This window comes from Anabrus simplex, chromosome 4 (assembly GCF_040414725.1).
Source record: "Anabrus simplex isolate iqAnaSimp1 chromosome 4, ASM4041472v1, whole genome shotgun sequence".
NCBI lineage: Eukaryota > Metazoa > Arthropoda > Insecta > Orthoptera > Tettigoniidae > Anabrus > Anabrus simplex.
The window spans coordinates 334348200-334373458 of NC_090268.1; the positions used below are offsets into that span (position 1 = coordinate 334348200).

General features: G+C 38.3%; 1 protein-coding gene across 1 annotated transcript; it reads right to left on the reverse strand.

Annotated features, from left to right (window-relative positions):
* Positions 1–12948: 12948 nt before the first annotated feature.
* LOC136871963 (uncharacterized) lies at positions 12949–24808 on the reverse strand. Its single transcript, XM_067145725.2, has 2 exons — positions 24708–24808; positions 12949–14147 (listed from the first exon to the last, which is right to left on the reverse strand). The coding sequence occupies exons 1-2, from the start codon at positions 24789–24791 to the stop codon at positions 13050–13052; spliced, it is 1182 nt and encodes a 393-aa protein (XP_067001826.2). The 5' UTR covers positions 24792–24808; the 3' UTR covers positions 12949–13049.
* Positions 24809–25259: the final 451 nt, after the last annotated feature.

Sequence of the window (25259 nt, forward strand, 5' to 3'; positions counted from 1 at the left end):
ATACACACTAAGAAACTAACAGACAATGAAGAGACTGCCAGACTGACAAATGAGCGCGGCAAGCGGGTGAATTATAACTCAGTGGCCACGACCTCGGCAAAATATTTGTACCGAGCTCGATAGCTGAAGTCGCTTAAGTGCGGCCAGTATCCAGTATTCGGGAGATAGTAGGTTCGAACCCCACTGTCGGCAGCCCTGAAAATGGTGTTCCGTGGTTTCCCATTTTCACACCAGGCAAATGCTGGGGCTGTACCTTAATTAAGGCCACGGCCGCTTCCTTCCCACTCCTAGCCCTTTCCCGTCCCTTCGTCGCCATAAGACCTATCTATGTCCCTGCGACGTAAAACAATTAGCAAAAAAAAATATTTGTACCCCTACTACCCTTCCTCACAGCACATGCAACGTCTCCACTACTTGCCGTAGCGCTATACAATAAAGGAAAGATTTAGCATATAAGACAACAAGGTTTGTACAAATAGCCTTTTTAAAATAATTCCTAGTTCCAGCTGCCTAAAATGGAATAAATATCATATTTACTCTACAAAGTGCGGGTGGGAGCGACTGTCCCTCCTCACCCCACCCCCTCACCGCCGCTACTGTTTGTAGACACGCCAAAGATGCAGTAAATGAAATCTCATAACTTAATAATTTATACACGTGTAGACATTCAACTTGATAAAAGAGATGATTGTATGGAACAAAAAAGGAATACTGTTCGGCGAAATATGTGTGTAGAAGGCGTACGTCTGTTTGGAGCTTCTGTTGCATTCCGACCAGGTTGTCCAGACTAAAATATTGTCTATGTATTCCCCGCTGCTGATCACACTAGCTACTGCCGATATGCAGACAGCAAATACAGTGCGGCTGTAGCATACACCAGCCTAGAGCAATGTAGTCGAAAACGATGTTTACTAATGCAAGGGGTGCATTCGACCGGCAACGCTGAGTAACATGCTGCGAGTGTGACTCTATTTCTTATCTCTTCACATTCTGACGTAACCTGCCCGCTGGCAGTAGTTCCCGTGTTAAAATCAGTTGGTAGACACCTCACACATCACTTATGCATGCGGGACATTTATAAGTAGAAATTACGGCGTCCGTGAGCCATCTGGTATATATTTAGATGACGGATAAGCATGTGCATGTTTAAAAGTGCAGAACTCCACTTCGAGATTCACTACTCCTGGAGGGTATATGTTGTTAATAAACGGTTTGCGCCATCAGACGCCTCTTTTATCGGTATACATGTTTGTTTCTGAACCATTTCCTCGTATCTCCCATATTTAGGGGGTAAGTTGAGTTCGAAATTTTGAATAGGGTGAAATCTGGGTACATTTTTAAAACTTTACATTATTTTTGCGTACATTTTATAAGCTATAATAATGAAATTAGGTCCTTGTATATCCTATGATCGTGCCAATGTGTGCACCAAACTTGATGATCCTATCTTTACTACAAGTATGTCCAAGAATGAAATATACTTGTAAGAATCACCAAATTTACGAACAATCCAGAAATAGGTCTAAATCTAACGTGTAAGGGGGAGAAATACGACAAAAGTCATAGGACCAAAGTTGTAGATCACTCTAAATTGAACAGAGATTGTGCCATCCGTTTTGTGATACGACTTACCGTTTAGCCAACAAATACCTCAAAAGGAATGTCTGCACAGTCAGTAAAATTGCCTCCATATTTCGATATCTTTGGGGGTAAAAAGTGAAAAATTTAAACATCTTGGAATTGTTCCGTCTGTTAGAGGCTAAAAGATATAACTTCGCCAAATTTCAATTTTCCACCTCGTCTGGTAGGTTGTGCCGCCAACTTGATTTGGGGGAACGGGAGATAAAAATTAGGAAATTCGTGAATTTTTTAAGCCCACGAAACCTATAGGTTGTCGCTTTGGATACATTATACGACTGTTTTCTTATTCTGAGCCCAGAATTTGAGGCCCCCCAGCGTGCCTTCAGGGAATTGTGAGAAATTTTGATTTTTCGAGGGATGCTGGAGTCGTCAGCTTTACCCGTACCAAGTTTCAAGTTAATCAGATTTCTGGAAGTTCCTCATTAATTCACGTCCAATTTTCATTTTTAAATGTTTATATATATACATCACTCCAGACCGATTTCATTTTATATATATAGATGACGGATAAGCGTGTGCACGGTTAAAAGTGCAGACCTCCACTTCGAGATTCACTACTCCAAAACGTTACATTTATTTATTTATTTATTTATTTATTTATTTATTTATTTATTTATTTATTTATTTATTTATTTATTTATTTATTTATTTATTTGGGAAACCGAAACAGCGAGAAGCCGAATTAAAGAGTTCCGCAAAAGAAAAATATATTTACAGTGGAGTAGCACAAAGGAAACATGAAAAATGGAAGAACAATGAGGAAATAACATCTAACGATAAAAATAGATGAGAAAAAATTAAAAACTAACAAAATAACAATAGAGACACAACAATTAAGAACAAAATATAAAGGCAAAAGAAACGAGGAAAATTGAAGATTGAACGTAAAACGAAGAGAAGAACTTATAGGTAGGCACAGTAAGATAAATACAGATATAACTCATAAGTAATGGTATGTTACAGTAAAAAATATATGAATAAAAGAATATTACATTATGTACAAAAGAGAAGACAGCAATGAGAAGAGGAAAAAAGGAATATGAAGAAAATGAACTAGGTTAAGTTAAGGAAGAATCGATTAAAGGAGGCATACGAAGAAAAAACGTCCAAGTTCCTGTCAGAAGATAAAGAGTAAGGAGAGCTGGTATGCGGATAAATAAACTTCTTTGAACGAGAGAGAGGCTGGAATACGGAATATGAAGGGGCGGATTAGTCCTGGTTTTGCGAGTTGGAATATGTAAGGAAAAGAAGGATGCAGGTTCGGGAGAACGAAATAAACCGTTAACAGCGTTATATAGGAATCTAAGGTCGGCTACTTTCCTGCGACTAGATAACGGGCGAAGGTTTAGCTTATCTAGTATCTGATTACTGCTTAAGTTTCGACAATCAGATACTCTGGCTCTAACAATGGCACAGAAGAATGACTGCACACGGTCTATGTGATTCAGATTAGTGGGTGAAGAGGTAGACCAAATAGGAGACGCGTATTCAATATTCGGTAGAATGCAAGATACATAGTAGGCTCGGAGGTCGTGGACATCGGTGATGTCAGGAAATCTATACAACAAACCGAGAAGTGACATTGCTCGTGAGGTTATCTTTTGTATATTGGGGACAAATAACAATTTGCTGTCAAACAACACTCCTAAGTCATTTTGTTCTGTTAGAGTTGGGAACGGGTTACCGAGGAGGGAGTATTTACTGAGAATCGGGGATTTACGAAGCGTGATCGAAATAGAGGAACACTTGGTAGGATTAGGCTTAAGACGCCATGTAGAGCACCATTCAGAGAGTGAGTTAAGCCCACTCTGTAAGGAGTTTACGTCTGGTAATGAATCGATTTGTTTGAATATTTTACAGTCATTTGCAAATAGTAGAATTTCACAAGAAACGGAGTATATAGTATTAATGAGATCGTCAATAAATACGACAGAAAGAAGCGGACCTAGGACAATGCCCTGCGGGACGGCAGAATGTACCATAACAAGAGTCGAACTGAACCCATCAAGAACTACCCGCTGAGTTCTGGTATTAAGGAAGCTCTGTAGGAGAGTTAGGAAGCGACCATAGATATTAAAACGTTCTGAGAGTTTATAGGATAGAAGTGCGTGGTCTACGGTATCAAAAGCCTTTGCAATATCAATGTAGCACACGTCCAGTTGAGAACCGGCATTAACCCTCAAATGGTTAAACGACGATGCATCGCCCTTTTTGTACACGTTGTTGTGGTCAACGACGATACATCGACTGTTTTGCAGCCGTTTATTAGACAAGCTCTCGTTATGCGTAGTAACACACAAATGTGCTCTATGTAGTATCATTTTAAACAGCAGATTACAGTCTCTCCTTTTACTCTAGTTGCTAGGTTGTAGACCGCCGTTTAAATGTACTGCACAGTCTTAAAATTCAGTCGTTAGGCTTGCTACCTTAACTGCGCAGTAAAATATGGCGCCTTGCCCCGTCAGGGTGTCGTTTTGTTGTACGCGCTGTTTTTACCATTGTTTTGCGGAAATGGCGAGTAATTTAGTTTCAAGTCCCAAGAAATTTGGGTTCAAGTTCCATTCGGAAGATGTTGGATGAAATAATGAGTGACGCGTGTGATATAAATGATAATGACAGTGACATTGACAGACTTCCTGGAAAGCTGAAACGTTTATGCGTAATCTGTGGACCAACAAAAAAGGGAAAGGACCCGGCATTTGTGCCCTGGTTGTAACTGTGCAGTTCACAGGGGGTGTTACCACAATTTACAGCACTTTTGGAGGCCTGAAAACAGAGGAAGAAAAAGGAGAGAGCAGTCTAGTTCTGGTAGCTCATCTGAGTGACTTTGCGGGGGCGTTCTAGTGCTTGTGTATATATGCATATATATCCTTATTTGTGTATATAACATCTAAAGTGTTTATATTTTCTTGAAGTGCATAAAATTGTGTACAACATTGTGATTTGACTTTCTCGGGTAAGTCGAGTACTTTAGTGTCTGGTATGGGCGCAAACATTTTGATAATATCATTTTGGAACACTTTTTTGGAAACTCAGGATGGCTGTAAAGATATAATGAAAGGTACAAAACAAAAATATTTTTATTTCAATAGCCTATGATATTATGATTTAATAAAATGTATTGCACTGCATAATTTCCTTTTAAAACCTATTTTTAAGAATTGTTAGTGAAAGTATACAAAAATCTTGAAAATTGTGTGACCGTAGCAGTCGTTTACTTAAACCATTTGAGGGTTAAGAGCAGATGTTGCACGATGGAGAAGAACAGCCAGTTTAGTTAGGCAGGAGCTACCGGGAAGAAAACCATGCTGGGATGATATATAAGGAAATGTGAAAGAAAGAAGACGCTGGTGGATAATCTTTTCACAGATGAGTGACAGGGTGGGTAATATAGAAATCGGACGATAGTTTCTGATATCAGACCTCTTTCCACTTTTAAAAACCGGAGTGATGTTAGCGAAACGGTTTGCGCCATCAGACACCTCTTTTATCGGTCTACATGTTTATTTCTGAACCATTTCCTCGTATCTCCCATATTTAGGGGGTAAATTCAGTTGAATTTTTTGGAGAGCGTGAAATATGGGTACATTTTTAACGCTTTACATTATTTATGCGTGCTTTTGTATAAGCTAGAATCATGAAATTTGATCCACGCATTGGCCAATGATCGTGTCAATGTGCGCAACAAGCTTTATGATCCTATCTTTCCTATAAGTATCTCAAACAATGAAATATACTTGTAAGAATCACCAAATTTACGAACAATCCAGAAATAGGCCAAATCTAACGTATAAAGGGCAGAGATACGACAAGAAGTCATAGGACCAAAGTTGTAGATCACTCCAAATTGGACCGAGATTGTGCCATCCGTTTTGTGACACGACTTACCATTTAGCTAACAAATATCTGAAATAATGTCTGCACAGCCATTAAAATTGCATCCATATTTTGATATCTTTGGGCTAAGAAGTAAAAAGTTTGAACATCTTGGAATTTTCCGTTTGTTAGAGGCTAAAAGCTATAATTCCGCCAAATTTCAATTTTCCACCTCGTCTGGCAAGTTGTGCCGCCAACTTGATTTGGGTGGACGGGAGGTAAATTAGGAAATTTCTGAAATTTCTTAAGCTCACGATACCTATATGTTGTCGCTTTGGATAAATGATACGACTGCATTCTTATTCTGAGCCCAAAATTTAAGGCCTACAGCAGGCCCCCTTCAGGGAATTTTGAGAATTTTTGATTTTGCTAGGGATCCTGGGGTCATCAGCTTCCCCCGTACCAAGTTTCTAATTTCTGAGATTTCTGGAAGTGCCTCATTAATTCACGTCTATTTTCATTTTTAAATATGTATATACTAGCAGAAGTACCCGTTCTTCGTACGGGTTACCAGAAACTGGCTTTAGTTACCCATACTATCGGTGTGACTGACTTCATTAGATATTTATATCACTGGTGTATTTACTTAAGTACGTAGAAATTATTTGTCTTGTTAGGAATTATAGTGTATCTTCTTCTTTTCTTCATGGGGGCCTCTAAATATTAGTTCCTAATTAGCGTCGACCTATAAGATCTTTTGCTACTGTTTTTCCTTCATTCCCACCTAGGTATACCTGCTCCCTTTACAAAGCTGCCGGTTTAGTGTAAGTATACTTCCGCTAGATAGCACTACAAATAATATAAATATTATTGAATATATTTGTTTGATCCGACATTTCGTAATTATTAGAAATGATCAAGGAAATACGCGGTGCATAAAAGAAACTACTATAATTGTCGAGAATTATAATTCTCAGGGCTTGCCACTCATGTCGCACATCATATAATGAATCTGAGTATAAATGTTGATAAATTTTTTCAAGTCATGGGCGCACCATCTTGACAATTGTGTACAGTATATAGGTTGTTTTCATGGTTACAATGATCGTACAAGTGGACCAAAATATCGGCACTAATAACATCAGTGATACTACTACTCCATGATTTGATAGAAAATAGTTTAAACTATAGGTAACATACTCCGCGAAATGCTGAAACCTAAGCCAGTACGTAAAAACGGAGCCCCGTCGGCAACAGCTGGTCGCTGTACTACGGAGATCTCCGGGGCTATTCTTTTTATACTTCACTCCCTTTCCATCCCCGCCCAAAGGAGTGCTATGAGCGTCTTACACAACAGTTTATTTTTTCCAGGTAGTAAGTCATATGTGTATCAATTTTCATTGGCTGCTATGCCCAAACGTACATGCATAATCTCGCTGCTGTAGAATCCTGGAGCTGACGTTGCAAACGGCCGTTCGTTTCTTTATCCGATTCCTAGAGCAGAGGTTGTGTAGTTCCAATATCTCCATAACAGTTAGTGTTAGGGCCTTAAACATGATTTTCGGGCCCGAAGAGTTTACCGAGTTTTGTTCTTTGCGTCAAGGGACTTAAAATGAGCTTTGTCTCTCCCTTGTACGAAAAAATTCGATTTCGCCTATATTAGACTATTATTTTAATATTTTTATATCTCCCCCCATCGCCCCCCTCGAATCGTTTTGAAAAATAAAATACAGCTCATGTAACTCACTGGCAATGTAGCTTTCCATAGGTGAAGTAATCGGTTCAGTAGTGTTTGAGTCTATCCGTTACAAACAAATATTAATTTTTTCCTCTTTATAATATTAGTATAGAAATATATATTACATCCCTACACATACGGTTGCCGTCAGGAAGGGCATCCACCCGTAAAACTGGGTTTAATCCACATGTGCGACACAGTTCTCACCCGCAACCTCACAGGTGTGGGTGAAGCAATAGTAGAAGAGGATATTCATTTTTAAAATTACCCGCTTTTATATTCTTTTCGCCCGCTTAAGTGGAGTTTCTGAAAAGAGTGTGTTCATTTTTAAAGGAGATTCCAAGTACCAATTTTAAAGTCTGTAACATCTTCATTTTTGAGATATATGTATCCTCTTATAAATAATTCAACTCCTTCCTCGCTTTCTTTCACCCGCCCCCTTAAGTAGATTTTCTGAAAACGAATATTTGTGTTCTTTTATTTTTAAAGGGGATTCCAAATATCAATTTTCATGTCTGTAACATGTTACGTTTTTGTGATTTATCTATATCTATACTAATATTACAAAGAGGAAAAATTTGTTTGTTTGTTTGTAACGAATAGACTCAAAAACTACTGAACCGATTTTAAAAAATTCTTCACTTATAGATAGCTACGTTGTCAATGAGTAACATGCGCTGTATTTTATTTTCAAAACAATTCGAGGGGGGGGGCACGGAGGAAGATATAAAAATAATAGGCTAATATAGGAGAAATATTGAATTTGTCGTATAAGGTCGAGACAAAGCTCAAAGAACGCAAAGAACAAAATTCGGTAAGCCCTACGGACCCGAGAAACATGTTTTAAGGCCGTAAAACCAACCGTTACGGAGATATTGGCACCACACTACCCCTGCTCTAGGAATCGGATAAAAGAAATGAACTGCCGTAACCATGGCAACGTCAACTCCAGGATTCTAGAGGAGCATGTACGTTTGGGCATAGCTGCCAACCAAAATTGGTACACATAAGACTTACTATCTGTAAAAAATATACCGTTGTGTAAGGCACTCATAGGATTCCTTTGGGCGGGGATGGAAAGGGGGTGGAGTACAGTTGTTAAAATCTTATCTTACTATATATAAAAATGAATGTATGTGTGTGTGTAAATGACACATCTCCGAAACCACTGGAGCAATTTCAACCAAACTTGGTACACATATTACTTACTATCGGGAGACGAGCACTGAGGGGGTAAGCCATCCCTAGCGCCCTTAAGGGAGGGGGTCAGGGGGTTAGTTATAAAAATAAACGAGAATAGTGTCGGATTCATAGTTTTCGGGCTCGCTGAGTTGAAAAGTAATACTCCAGAATTTTTTAAAGTCCAAGTTCAGCCCCCTTTTAGGTGGGGAGCGAATGGGGGCGCGAGATATAGTAATAATTAAAAACAGTTTCGAATCCATATATTTCAGGGTCCCTGAGATGAATAGTAATACTCCGGATTTTTTACAGGTCCAAGTGGGGGACAAAGGGGGTGAGATATAAAAATAATCGAAAAACTATAGTAAAAATCTTATCTTCTTCTTCTTACTATATAAAAATGGATGTATGTGTGTGTGTGTGTGTGTGTGTAAATGACACATCTCCTCCTAAACCACTGGAGCAATTTCACCAAACTTGGTACACTTATCAATTAGTATCAGGAGACAAACCGCGTGGGGGTAAGACACTCCTAGCACCCTTATGGGCAGGGGGCGAGGGGGGTTGTATAAACATAATCTAGAATAATATCGAATCCATAGTTTTCGTGGTCGCTGAAATGAATAGTGACACTCCGAATTTTTTAAAGTTCATGTTCATCCTCCTTTGGGCTGAGGGTGAGGGGGGGGGGGAGTGAGATATAAAAATAATCGAAAACAGTTTCCGGGGTCAATGAGAAGAATGGTGACAATCCAGATTTTTATTCTCATAGGGGTGGAGAGCGAGGGGGACACAGTCTCATTGACAGTTGAAATCCTGTACATCGTATCTATAGTGCGACGGTAAATCACATATAGTTATCACTTATCAATTTTTGACAGGATCAAATACTTCCCAGTGAGATTCGAGCTTCCATAAGGACGAACTTTTACTCGAAAATTAAATAATCTAAAACTTGAAATCAAACACATCTAAATAATTCAAAAACGACATTATAGATCGTAACATATCAATCTGCAAGTCAAAAAGGAATTCTATAAAAATTTACTTCACACATAACTAACTGGTAATGTAAATCTTAAAGGTAAATATTCAGAAACTATCCGGGCAACGCCGGGTACTACAGCTAGTTGTAGATAATTTCGCTGCTGTAGAATCCTGGAGCTGACGTTGCCATGGTTACGCCAGTTCATTACTTTATCCGATTCCTAGAGCAGGTGTAGAGTGGTGTCAATATCTCCGGAACGGTTGGTTTTAGGGCCTTAAAACATGCTTTTCGGGCCCGTAGGTTTTACCGAGTTTTGTTCTTCGCGCCAAGAGGGTTAAATTGAGCTTTGCCTCGTCCTTATACGACAAATTCGATATTTTGCCTATATTAGCCTATTATTTTTATATCTCCCCCCCCCTCCGTGCCCCCCACATCGAATTGTTTTGAAAATAAAATACAGCCCATGTTACTCACTGTCAATTTAGGTTTCTATAGGTGAAGTAATTTTTAAAATCGGTTCAGTAGTTTTTGAGTCTCTTCGTTACAAACAAACAAATTTTTCCTCTTTATAATATTAGTATAGACATACATCGCCCCAGATCGACTTCCTTTTATATACAGATGTCTGAGTTACAACGTTGAAATGTGGTGACGAGATCCTCTGTTCTTGCTTGTCTTGTATAATGGTAAGGAAAGTGTACATAATTCACCACATGTATTTTTTCTTTGTTTCTAGATCTGATATATTAAATTGATGTAAGCGGTTCGAATCCACCGGTATTTTCGTGTGTTATTTGTGTTATTTGATTTTGTACTCCAAGAAAATGCATATTAATTTAGTTGATGACCCAGTCGATTATGACAGGAATATTAGCGTTAGCAATTCCCCTAAATGAGTACACTAGTTAGGTTAGGATCCCACTGTATTGCGTCATGGGAATGGGGTAAGTTAGTCACCTAAATTAAGCTCACATAACAGCTACATACGCCAGGTTTATCAGACGTTTTGTCACTTGTACCTACAGGGTAATTAATAGCCTGCATTGTGTTTTTAGTTTAATAAGTTATTTTGTGTTAAACCCAGTATCTTCTCTGTTATTTCAACAACTTACATTAGTCATTTCCGCTCTGTAATGATATTATCTTCAGGCAACTTACTATAATGCATTTTCTTTGTACCGAGCCTCTCTGAGTGCTGGGTAGCCAGAGCTATACAAATAGACTTTTAGACTATAACGGAGGCACTGCATTGTTATCTAACCCATGTGTGCTTTTTATATTAACCACTGATTACGACCAATACCTTATAGCCCACAGAATATATTTTTTTCAGTATTTCAGATGTACCAGAAATCCATTCTTTCTTATAGCCACATAAAATGCATACGCAAACGTATCAATATTATTTGGAAATTTTAAGTAATACGATGTTTAACAATTAATGACACAACTATCATGGGCCCTTGTGTACTCAGACGACATCGTCCTAGTTGGTGAAACAGGTGAAGAGGTTGAAGCAGTGTTAGCACTTCGGAAAAAAAGTTTTGGGGACAAATGGACTCAGAATAAGCCGTAGGAAGACGGAGTATATGTTCCGCAACTTCTCCAATCCAGAAGTTCAAGATCAACCCAATACAATTTTCATAGCGAGTATATCACTGGCAATGACGAATAAATTCAAGTATCTGGGCTCAGTTATTACTATTACTACCAATGTGACGATTGATGACGGCGTGACTCATCGCATCAACCGTGGAAGGATCAAAATAATAGTGTTTGCTGTCAGGCGTCTTATGTGATCGGCGAATGCCTATACAGCTCAAAGGCTAGATTTACAAAACTGTTGTTAGACTTGCTCTCACTTAGGGCTCCGAGTGTTGGACAAGGCAAAATATACATAATCAACAAAGGCATGTAACGGAAATATGGATACTGTGATGGTCAGCGGGTGTCACCCTCTTGGACCGAGTGCGCAATGAGCATGTATGAAAGATCATTTAAAAGGTTTCAGTGAGAAATTGGAGTTGCGCTGGTACGAATACGTACATCGTCGAGATGAAGATCATCCCATTAAGAGAGACAAAGGAGAGGACGTGGGCGTCCAAGAGAAACATGGTGAACTATAGTTGTAAAGACCTTGCATAGAAATGGCATTCCAGTGGCGGAGACTTCCAACCGCAGGGATCAGAAGAGCCGACGCTGAGTGATACTTGGGAATATCCATTTTGGGCAAACACACGACCAGGAAAAAGGAGGAAGAAGAAGATGTTTATTTTAAATCTCTGTAACAATACGTTTCGTATAATTTCATTAGCATAGGATTGGAGAGGAAAAAAAGAAAGACAATTCTGAACCTCTAGTAAGAACTTTATTTTCCATCGAAGTGAGTTAGAAAGTACAAGTAACATTAACTTCATGAGGTTGGTGATTGATGTGCATTGTCATTTAATGCTGAATAATTACACACAATCCTTATAAAATACGGTCGTATAGAACTCCAAATTCATCACATTTTAAGGACTCAAGTACAACAGTCATTGTTTATCAAAGACATCGGACATACTTTTCAGCTTCCGTGTCTAGAGAAGAAATGATATGCTATAAATTGTGCAAATGTGTGAACTCATATCAATCCAGAACTGTTATTGCGGTTTGTGTGCAACCAAATTTAACTGTCTCTTCCACACGCAGGATAAAATGGAACCCTCTACATATAAAAATACAGTTTTATACACTGTTAAAATGCATGGGCATATGGTAATTACATGCTAGATGCTGAAGAGGATACATTCTAGAATTTGAATTGATTTCTATCGTAAATTCTGGATATGATATTCAATATTCTTTCAACATTATTTTGTCATGAACACACAAAAGACATACAGACTCTTCCGAATATAATTAGGAAACGTTTCTGTCAGAATATCCGTTTATAAACAATTTTGCAAACTTTCATAGGATGTTTGTCAAAATATATCATAAATGTTGTCGGTTTGTTTAATTTTTGAAGGGGAAGTATTTGAACTTCTTTCCTCGAATAAAAAGTCAGTCCACGGGAGCAAAGTTTCAGCGAGACGAGGAGGGTGAGTGTATGGTGAAGAAGTATTTAAATCATTTGTACAATATACACTGACTAGAACACTTTATGCACTTGCTTAGTAGGAAAATAACAGTAAGCTAAGTTGGAGATTTAGAACGTGTAGCAAACATATATGACGAAAACTGACATTTCAGGGTAATATTTCGATGAGTATTGTAAATAAAATCATCCTCAAAAAAATGCTATATCACAACGAGTATGAGAAATTAAAAAAAAGAGGTGTCCTTTCTTCAGTAATTATGTAAATTCCAAGATTTCAAAATTTTCTAATACGTAATGCTGAACTGCGAAACCCCATTACTGATCCTCTGATGAAGAAGATAATGAAGGTTTAATTCATTGGCAGTTAACTTGAAACAGAGTAATGATTTAGTCCATTCCCACGTTCAATTGTTTGCAATGTGAATTATAATCAGATATGGAATTATTTATCCGTGGAGATTATGTGTAACTCACCATTTCCGTATTTTGAAGCTCTATTCTTGAAACTGTCACGAATCTTGATTATAAGAGGATTAAGACAGATCACAAAATAATAATTATGTCAAGAATTTAACTATTTTGAAGGAGAGGTTTTACTATTCTGATCATACTTCGATGTATACTGGAGCGGTTTTTAATTTCTTAATTTGCTGCTTCTTCTCCACATTTGGGGTATTTAGTGTTATTATAGTTACTGAAGTTTTAGGCGCAGCCCTGCCTTTCGGTTTGGTGTTGCTGCTCCAGGGAAGGGAATCCTCACTCTTGTCCTTGAGATGTGCGTGAGGATGGTATCCGGAAGGAAAAGGATAATATGGTTGCGGAATTACGGGACCATACATTCTGTTATATATGTCATCAGAAGAACTATACCTACCACTGCATTTAGAGCAGGTAATATCTGAATCAACAGAGGAATAAGATTTGCTCAAAGGACCGGTATATCCAAGAGAACTAAACCTGTTTTTGCAGGTAGGACAACTGCAGCCCGTGACAGCAGAATTAATATATTTACTTATGCACAGAGGGCACGTGCAACCAAAATGATGAGTCAATGATGATTGGAATAAGTTTGGTGATAACGAGGGAATTGGTGAAAAAGATGGTGCTTGTGACATTTGTTCAAAAATGGACTTAAACATCGCCATTAACCCATAACCATAAGATTTACTACCGAGACCATATTTTCCATTCATTGCGGAGTACCGAGGGTCATTTGATGAAAATGAAGACAAGGATTTACTGCACCAAGGACAACCGGGATATCCGCAGCCGGTACATCTGGAATTACCGCAGGGACAGACATGATACGGGTAACTTGCAGTAGATTTAGTGCACCAATAACAACCTGGGTATCCACAGCCGGTACATCTAGAATTACCACAGGGACAGACATGATACGGGTAACTTGTAGTAGACTTAGTGCACCAATAACAACCTGGGTATCCACAGCCGGTACATCTAGATTTGCCACAAGGACAGGAATGAGTATATCCGCAACTGTTATGTAATATTCTTCTCACTTGGACGGTGTTTTCATGTCCACTAGTTGATCCTACCAGTGTATTTTCCTTTGTGGCTGCCAGATCATTGTAGTTCACACTGATTTTGGACTGGGGGACGATATCAGCTTCTGTTTCTCCCCAACATCCCAGTGTATAGTGGTGAATGACTCCGTGTAACGAAGATCCGTATTGCGACCATTCCTGTAAATAAATTCAAACATTTAGAATTCTCGGTGTAGGTCACCAAATTTAAATTAAGTTCATCTGGCATTAAATAGAGCACAAATATCTCTAATTACAGTAAACCTGTACAGATACAATGATACACTGGATGCATTACAAATGTATATAGGCTTCATTAAACGGTCTGTACATAATAATAGTGTTAAGGAATTTCATAACTACTTTTAATAATAATGTTCAAGAAAATAATATTATGCCATGTAATTTTATATTATTATGAATAATACTGATTACTATTTCAATTCATCATATTATTATTTTCATGGATAGCATGATTAGTTCAGTGGCTTAGCTACGGACTTTTCGCCCATACGCGAAAGTTCGAATTCCGGTGGATCGTGGGTTGGAAATTTCACCTGAAAATCATTGTGGTGTCAATAAATGCTTCGGGCCTCCAAGCCCCTCCAAAAAAAAAAGAACAGGCTGCAGTGACCCCAGAAATATCTGGGTTAAGCTGAAAAAAGCTTATTTTGTATAATTTTCAATATTGAAAACGTGTAAGGATATTTCAGGAACTTAACTTTCGATATAAAATCAAAGGTTGACACCTATGCAAGTGGAGATACGTATCACCCCTAGTGCACTGTCAAAGGAAGCTTGCAATGCTGCCTCAACGGCTCACTAGATTCTAGTCTTGGAAAGTCTGTCAATTCAGCTGCCGAACCCACTGCCACACTGGAGCGAAATACTGGTAATTTCGCGATTGAAATACTTGAAAATGTTACATAATTTTAATAATAATAATAATAATAATAATAATAATAATAATAATAATAATAATAATAATCTTACATTAATAAAAATAAGCATCTCAAGCTTAGGATTCATTCAGAATATTTAAAAATGAAATAAAAGGTAACACTGCTTTCCAAATATTTTATTATTAAAACAATATATTAAGTAATAATAATGATAAAAATAACACTGAGTGTAGGTTTTCACTTGCAGTTCCAGTTAGTTTCTCTATGTAACTTATTCACAACTACAATTTTCTAATACTAGAATCCATGACAAGGCGAGATAGATGGAATGCAGTCAATCTAGTTATAAATAAATATAAGACCGCAGTAAAAATAAAAAGGAAAGACGTCCTTATTCGTAGAATCATAAGACATATTTGTTTCAGACAAGAGAGTTCTTTTCTGTCGTTTGCCAAATTACTAACTGTTTGATAGAAGGCAGTTCGGGAATAGGAAAGGTCATTCAACTAAGGCTGAACTTGTAGGATTTCTGATTCAGGAAGTCAAGTGGACTGTATCGCTACTGACCTACCTAAGACTTTGGATAGGGTAGATCATGGGAGGCTGATTACGGGAATGAGGGCTGTTGGACTGGATAAAAGAGTGGTTGAATGAGTGACTAAATTCCTAGAAAACAGAACTCAGAGAATTAGAGCAGGTGAAGCAGTATCTAATCCAGTAACAATTAAGAGGGGGTCGCGCACGGCAGTATTATTGGTCCTTTATATTATGTATATATACATGATATCAGTAAAGAAATGGATTTGAAGATAAGGAGTTTTACAGATGTTATTATACTGTATAGATTAAATTAGTTACTGGATTGTAAGCGACTGCAAAACAACTTCGAAAATGTTGTGAGATAGAGAGCATACAGCGGTACGATGGTAAACTGGATGAAAAGGTAGCTTTACATTTCACGACCGAGCATGAGTTACTAGTTCTCTCACAGATCATTTTGTCTACTTATATTTCAGGCACCATAAGTCAACGTTTAACAATACTGATACTAAACACCTACGAAGCTTACAATGATTCTGTTCTTAAGCTGCTTCAAGTTCCTACAGTACATAGAATTATTCAATTTTCACGTGAAAATCTGTGGATTAAGAGTTCTAAATTATGACACAGTTCACCATATATTTCGATTATAGCCTAGGTAATATTTGTTACTTTCAATGGCCTGTCTTAATCACATCCTTGGTTTTGAAAATATAAAATTGACTGAGGTATGAGCGATGCTGGCAATGCCATTCCGTATACAGCCAATCGCTGTTATGAATGGTGTGTAAATGTCGTTCATAGGATAGGTTGGTGCGTGCACTTCAGTGGCCTTGGCTGACTGATATGCAATAGCAACTTCTGGCTCGGTGAGTAAATCGATGGGAAACTACTCCTCCTCAGTTCCCTAGTACGCATCTTCATTGACGCCTATATCATCTATAATAGCTGATGGCAGAACTGTTGAAGGTCAAATCAGCCTTCGGGCTCTGAATACTCAACACATATACAATATACAAGTAGTTAATGTATTCACTGAGAAAAGCATTTCAGGAGTTTAAAAAAAAACTGATTTTCAAGAATGCCAGCGGCAAGGAGCCAGCCCCCTACTCAGAGGCCATGGTTTCGATGTCTGAATTTTAAATTTTAGAGGAATGCATATGAATACACTGTTATGAAACAGTGTCAGCCAGTTCATGAGCACGAAGGCTGGTTGGATCATCACCAAAGGTTATAAACAACAGAAACCGATGGCAACATCAAAACGAGGAATACTGGGCATGATGAGGAGCGATGTAGTTTGCCATCGTTTCCCTCACTGGACCAGAAAGTGCTATTACAGCACAACCAGCACTATGAGTAACACGGTTCATAACACTCAGACGCACTCATCGTGCTCAGAGTGTCATTAATCAGCATCACGCTTATCTCAGCAGCTTTCATATTGTTACAACCACCAATGAGACTGGGACTTCTGTGGAAGCTACATTTTGCTCTGGGTGCTGCCAAGAGGCAGATGCAAAAGTACTGCATCGATCCAGAAATGATAGCAGGCAGTATATCAAAAAATTATGGGAAAATAATTTGCTGAACCAAAACTAATGTAGACTCACCTATAATCCAGATAACAGCAGCATAATTGTCATAAAATGCATTCAAATTGCACGTAATATTGTGTGTTTCCAGTGAATAATAATGAATATTAAAGCCAGTTAGCCCTCAAGCATATTAATACTACTGGCTGTAAAATACAACCTGTATTATACTATGCAAAATTACCATTAACTTCTCCTTTGTGATCACGGAACGAATTACCTCTATGTATAAAACAATTCATGTGTACATTATAAAATGCAGGTTGGATGAAAATGGCAATGCGGGCTGCCTAGTTGAGCTGCTCAGTTCAACTTGAAGGATGTGTGTTTGATACCCCGTTAGAAAGTCGAAATATTTTGAGACGTGATTTTCACTTTTGAAGGGCACATTGCCCAGAGGTTCACTCAGCTTACACTGAGAACTTCCTGACTCTCTTAATAAATTTACAAACATATAAATCTGCATTTAACTTGAAAAATCTGAATATCTGCATTTAAAATGGAAACTATAAAAATTGACATTCATTAAATAAAATACACACACACGTCGGACCTTGTACTCACACTCACTTGCTACCCGCTTACTTACACATACGTTATTTGAAGGGCGCCAGCTGTCACTCAGTACAGCAATAATAGAATGAGACTCTTGACCATCTCTAAGGTGTGGGGTAATAAGCTTACTTTTGACAACATACCATATTAGTTCTGGGAAAAGGAGATTGGCGTTCGGTTTCCCCATTAATTTTGAGGTTAAGATATTTTACTGTCAATGAAATGAAACTCTGAATTCGTTTGATAGAACAATATATATTCTTTAAATAATATATAAAAAAATAGTGAGTCTTGTTGCGATAAAACAGATGAGAATATGAAATTATGACATTGCAACTGACAGAAACTAGGCATGAATTTGAATTCTTCTTGACCGGACATTTAACAATTTATACGAAATATTTCCCTCACTGATTCACTTGACTGTATCTTCAACACTTTGAGTGTAATTACGACGTAATCCATTGCTCTGGTGTTTACTGTAGATGTGTCACGCCTAACGTGGTGATACATCCTTGAGACTGCTTCTTCTCCATATCATCTGACTTCTTTGTAAGTCAATATGGTATGACCTCTTGGCAGGTCCAGGGTTGCCCTCTCTGACTCCTTGGTAAGCCTTGCGTCCGCGTCTTCCACTAAGTGACGGACCAACCATTTGGTCTCACTCTCTCAATGACCAAAATGGCTCACTGAGTCTTCACCATCTCTCGTTCACACTGGTTGGCTGGCCAACTAAGGCCTCTTGATCTAGTAGACTACTTCACTGTACTGCATCCGTATAAGTAATGACTGACGCTACAATATGCATCCACCTTATATAGACGTTAGTTGACACAACTACGTAATCTCCAGAAATAACAATGACATACACCCACCTACGCGACAGATATTACAAACAGTGGTGAAATAGCCCTCGGGCGGTCGACTCTCTGAGCGCATATTCTAAATAAATACAATGACGTAGCCATGGAGTGGCGATGACTTGGCAGAATTGCCAACAATATTGCAATATAACAACGTCACTTCCAATCTCTGATATATACAACAATTCTCACTGTACAGGTATTGAGTGTTATCCTACACATACGTATATATGTATACATCTAAGTACAGTCTTGCAAGCAACAGGCAATTGCAAAATCGAATTGAATAAAACGGATAATTACAATAATAGTAACAATATCACAGATAAAATAATAATAATACTGACATAATAATAATAATAATAATAATAATAATAATAATAATAAAATACAGATAAAATCATACAATAATAAAAATACAGATATCATCTTGTAACGGGATTTGAACCGTTACAACACCAAAACGGATATCAGGTTTATTTGTGACGAAAAACGCGGCTGGACATAGAGGTAACCACTGTATTTTAGTTCGTGATGAGGTAACAGATTATTGAATCTTATGCTGTCCACTACTGCAGGGACCATTTATGCCTATATAGAGCTGCTGAGCTTCATAATGCACCTACCTAAATAAATACAGTTACGACTACGAATCTCAGAACCAAAGCCACTGAATGTCGTATTTATATATCTGATTAACTATCTAGACTCTTTGATACTATTTCCCACCATTTTTGTTGCTGAGTCATTTCGCGTTTTTGATATTTCGCGAGTTTGTAAACATTGCCAAAAACTTTACTTGTGAAAAAGGAAAAAACTAGTTCGAAGGTTTACACAGTCTTTCATTGCAATATCTATCGGGACAATAATAATAATATTTCTCTTAATAATTACGTTATGAGTTTGTTAGGGTGTCTAGAAAAGCATATTTTAGCTGATTTTTAAAAATATTTGTATCTCTCTCCTGAGACTTGACAAGAAAATAGAAAGTTCAAGAACTAAAATGGATATCAATGGATATAATCAGTGAATACAGCGAAACAACCACACACAGTAGAGCGTGAGAATGTCAAAAGTTAAAAGAACGGAAATTATTTTGCTTGTAAACCCATATGTTCTTAGTTGACAATCCTACTGTATATTCGTGTATATGTAAACGATTCGAAAATCTACCGTGTATATGTAAACTGCTCAATAATCTAACGTGACAGACTACGTTTGTTTCATTTAAATATTTTAACCCAAATTGGGAAAAGGATCCCCCAGGCTTTTAAAGCAATATCCCTACAGGAGGTCATGCACTCGTGTGGAGAAGATTGACGGTTTAAGTGAATATAAATACAGATACCTACTTCTCGTGACATTATATCACTGAAGCAAACATCTTCACAGAAGTCCTATCAGTTTATGGATTTCAACTTTACCGGGTGAGTTGGCCGTGCGGTTAGGGGCGCGCAGCTGTGATCTTAACTCCGGGAGACTGTGGGTTCGAACCCCACTGTCGGCAGCCCTGAAGATGGTTTTCCGTGGTTTCCCCAATTTCACACCAGGCAAATGCTGGGGCTGTACCTGAATTAAGCCCACGGCCACTTCCTTTCCACTTCTAGGCCTTTCCTCTCCCATCGTCGCCATAAGACCTATCTGTGTCCGTGTGACGTAAAGCAAATTGTAAAAAAAAATTCAACTTTAAAGGAAGCAATGCAGCTATACAATCTTACCTGAATATTGTGCTCATAACTGTATATGATCTCCTGTTTAAAGTGGAATCCCGAGTGAAGATATGGATTTCACTTAAAATAACCCTAATGCTTTGGCGCGAATTGGAACTGAGGACAATTTGATGAGAGATTTATTTTAACTATGTTGCATAAAGTACATTCGTTGGACACTCTTCCAGTCCACTGGTAAGTGACGCTCGGCTTCGAAACAAATATAATACCAACATAATTTTCATACATTTTCTGGATTTTAACTTGAAACATAACGATGAAATTTGTAGTTTTCTATGACTATTTTGATGATAACCCCTCATATACTACTTTACATTTTCTAAATACGAATTCCTTTAAATGTGGCAGATGTTTTGGGTGGCATTCGAACCACGTTCTGCTTGGTGGGAGGCCTAACTTTCTCCCAACAAGTGTTAAGAGTCGATGTGTTCGATACTGTTCTGTATTGCCAGTGTCGAAGTATTCGACGTTCATTTAAACAGTGCTTTTATGATTTTCACTGACTACCATACTGTGGTATTTTATTGAGGTAATGTAGAATTCCGGCCATGTGCTTTATCTTTCTTCCTAGCCTCTCATTTCTCGTTTCTCCATACTTTGGCACTCAAGTATATTGTGTTCTTCTCTTAGGAGACATATGAGGTCCACAATACAGATGGCCAGCAGGAGGCTAAACATTATTCACAGTAAACTACAGTATTTTTGCGAGCATTTTCTGCATGTTTATTCATTTTCTTTATGCAGTTACATTTCTATGAGAAACTTTTGAATCAACAGTCTTCGTCCATTTCCCAAAAATATGCTCAAGATATTGTTCTTTATGTATTTTGTCTCAAACCTCCATAACAATTTCTAAGAATAACAGCATTAAATATGTGGTGATCAAATTTGAATCATTGCTTGTGGGACTGTGGACTTTTATGGTTAAGAAATCGATTAAATGCCTACTCTCTCAGTTAACTTTCTTAAAAGAGAGCGGCAAAAGTACTCCTATCGGCCCCCTTAGGAGCATTTATTCGATTTTTCCGCTTCATATCCAGGAGAAGTCCGAATGATGCTAAATTTTCCCCATCAAGGCGAGAAGATTCATCTAGAAAATAAAGCAGAACATATTTAGACAGTCAGGTGTTATCACTTTGGTGTTTGTTTGAGGAAAACCATGCGTAAAAACGGTGGTGTGTGAAATATGTGAAGTTACCGAAGACTACCTTGAATAATTGGTATAGGTAAGTTCAGTCTATTTTCTGAACGGTAATAATATTGTAGTTACGTGAGCAATGCAATCAATTTCATGTTGTACAAAGTTATTTCACCAATGTCCGACTCGTTGGCTGAACGGTCAGCGTACTGGCCTTCGGTTCAGAGGGTTCCGGGTTCGATTCCCGGCCGGGTCGGGGATTTTAACCTTAATTGGTTAATTCCAATGGCACGGGGGCTGGGTGTATGTGTTGTCTTCATCATCATTCCGTCCTCATCACGACGTGCAGGTCGCCGACGGGAATCAAATAGAAACACCTGCACCTGGCGAGCCGAACCCTTCCTGGGATATCCCGGCACTAAAAAACCCATACGACATTCATTTCACCAATTTTTCTTTCATTTGAAATCCATAAACATAGAAGTAGTGTTTTTTCACCTGGGTACTGTATAATAACATCAGATAAATTGCATAAGTGAAATTAATTTATAACTGTTAGGTTATTCAGTCTGTCGAAACTAATTTTTAAATAATTAAACATATAAATTACCTACAAAAATAAAACATACGATAAGTTAACTGAGTTCAAACTTAAAGGAAATGGCTTCATATATCACAAATTAAGTGAACATACATTAAGGTTAAATTTAATTTAAATAGAAGTTTAGAAGTTTTCTTTATGGCTTCCTACCCCCCCCCTCTCCCCACGGGTTTAATAATACGTGTAACAAAATTTACAATGGTGACGGGGGAGCGAATGTTTTCGTGATGACGTCCCCCATCTCAAGTCTGACTACCGGTGAATGTTCTGTACAATTGTATTAACAAATGGCCCATGAGAACTACAATGGGAGACGAATTACTTCGCAGTGGACAATTATCACGCAAAATTAAAAAGAAATAAGTATGACACGACTTTTATTTACGGTTGTTATGCTTTTTATATTTTTTATTGTGAACTAGTGCATCTGGCTGCTCGCCTAGCAACAAGGATGAATATAGCCCTTTCAATACATTTCGCAATCGTAAAAATATTGTACACCAAGCAACTACTGCCCTAATCATCCTAAATCTACCGCAATGTTACCGTTACGTCGGACAAAAGCTTCTTTGATCAGGAGTAGAAACATTATGGGTCACAATTCACATTCAGTGGTCGGTATGAGGCAGTTTAAGATATGACTACGTGCTCAATCCCACATAACTTCGTCCTTGAGGATAGCAGGGCAACCATTGTGATACCATCATATCAGACTCAGAGAATGATTTCTATTGGTATTCCACATTAGGGTTTGGAATTGATCTTTTGATGGACAAATCACCTATTTTACAACATTTTGTTGTCATTTTTTAAAGTTCATTTTTTTGACATAATGTCAAACCTTTCCTAGCCTGTCCATTTTATAGTAAAACGAGACAAGAATCATTCGAATCGGTCGACACGTTCACTGCCTACGGTGTTCCGAAATGTTCTGAGTAAGTGTACGCCTAATCGAGAGCTCAAAGCACGAGGCAGGTTGTCTCATCGCACTAAATATAATGCCAGTTAGCTGAGGCCTTGAATTGCCTAGTGATACGGCTACTTGACCGAATGATCAGCGTAGTGGGCCTTCGATTCAAAGTGCCCTGGGTTGAATTCTTGGCCGAGTTGTGAATATTAAAATGTGTCTGATTAATAATCTAATCATTCAGCCACTACTGATCTGCATTAGGGAAATTGCCCAGGTGGCAGATTCCCTAATCGATTTTACCTAGTCTTTTCTTAAAAACTTCAAGAATTTGGAAATTTATTTAACATTTCCCTCGGTAAATTAGTCGAATACCTAATTCCTCTCCCTATAAATGAATATTTATCCAAATTCTCCCTTTTGAATTCCAACTTTATCTTCATAGTGTGATATTTCCTACTTTAAAAAAGACCACTTAAAATTCGTCTACTAATGTCATTCCAGCCGGGCTGAGTGGCTCAGACGGTTGAGGCGTTGGCCTTCTAACCCCAACGTGGCAGGTTCGACGCTGGTTCAGTCCGGTGGTATTTGAAGGTGCTCAAATACGTCAGCCTCGTGTCGGTAGATTTACTGGCACGTAAAATAACTCCCGCGGGACTAAATTCCGGCACCTCGGCGTCTCCGAAAACCGAAAAAGTAGTTAGTGGAACGTAAAGCAAATAACATTATTATTATTATTATTATTATTATTATTATTATTATTATTATTATTATTATTATTATTATTATTATTAATGTCATTCCACGCCATATTTCCACTGACAGCACGGAATATACCACTTAGACCACCAGCTCTTCTCCTTTCTCCCAAGTCTTCCCAGCCCAAACTTTGGAACATTTTTGTAACGCCACTCTTTTTTGGTAAATCACTCATAAAATGTCGAGCTGACTTTTTGGATTCTTTTCCATTTCTCGAATCAAGTAATCCTGGTGAGGGTCCCATACACTGAAACCATACTCTAATTGGGGTCTTACCAGTGACTTACATTCCCTCTCCTTCACATCCTTACTACAACCCCTAAATACTCTCATAACCATGTGTAGATATCTGTACCCTTTATTCAGAATACCGGTTATGTTATTACCCAAATGTTTTTCCTCAGATTAACACCTCGGTATTTACATCGATCCCAATAAGGAACTTTCACATCCTCAGGGTCCGAGTATTTGTTTTCGTCTTAGTCTTAATTTACATTCAACAAATCACACTAGAAACCAACACAGAAACACGCTATTTTGAATACATCCCTTCGCAGTGGTTTGACGCCAGGAAAATCATTCAGCCGTAAAACTGAGCGAAATGCATAGAACCGAGCTCGATAGCTGTAGTCGCTTAAGTGCGGCCAGTATCCAGTATTCGGGAGATAGTAGGTTCGAACCCCACTGTCGGCAGCTCTTAAAATGGTTTTCCGTGGTTTCCCATTTTCACACCAGGCAAATGCTGGGGCTGTACCTTAATTAAGGCCACGGCCGCTTCCTTCCCACTCTTAGTCTTTTCCTGTCCCATCGTCGCCACAAGACCTATCTGTGTCGGTGCGACGTAAAGCAACTAGCAAAAAAAAAAAAAAAAAAAAAAAAAATGCATAGAATGTGCCGACACTGGGTAAGTTGAGAAAAGGCTGAAAAGAAGAATGTGTCACTTACAGTTTGCCAGAAACAGCTTGTAAAATACGGCCTGATTTTCGTAACGTCAATTTTCTGCGAATACTGCACAGTCACGTCAACATTTTCTTGGTGCCGCTAGGGTTTGTACACAGACCGCGAGGAGCACTCTCTTGACATTATCTTGATTGTTTGGTTCACTGACCTGTTATCTAATGTAACTCACCGTTGTGTTCGTGAAGCAGAGAACAGCTGCTAGCACCGGTAATAGAACCTCGAACACTCTCCTGGAGCAATGACCCTTGCCCATGTTACTGAAAAGGAAGAATATTGAAATTTGCATGAGGGACCGCCCTTTTATATGAAACGTAATTATACACCTGTTTCGCTGTTAACACATTACACCTGACAGGTTAGTGATTAAGACCTATAATCCTTTGTTCTAGATACGTGGCTTGGTACATAAGACAGATCACCTTTGACAACACATATGTTTTGCGGTGTGTGAAATTAGCTGCGTCAGAGTGTTGTGATAAAGGTAGTGGTGATAGTGATTATTATTTTAAGAACACCTGGTCGACCAATCTCTCTTAGCATTAGTCAGAAGGAAAACAAAATGAAGAGGCATGACTCTTCGAAGAAGGAAGGTATTGGCAAGGGGCCACTACGGCCGTGAAAATGGAAGACTTTCTAGGTCTCGTGAACCTAACGCCGTCGGGGTCGGAAGAGAACAAGAGCTGACCAGCAGAAGTCACGTATGAAAGTTGAAAGTGAAGAG

What these genes read in the sequence shown, in the direction of transcription:
- LOC136871963 (XM_067145725.2), bottom strand. Translation starts at nt 24,791, where the DNA reads ATGGGCAAGGGTCATTGCTCCAGGAGAGTGTTCGAGGTTCTATTACCG. An exon ending in TCTGCTTCACGAACACAACG is followed by an intron (nt 14,148 to 24,707) that starts GTGAGTTACATT and finishes ATTTATTTACAG; the next exon opens with GAATGGTCGCAATACGGATC.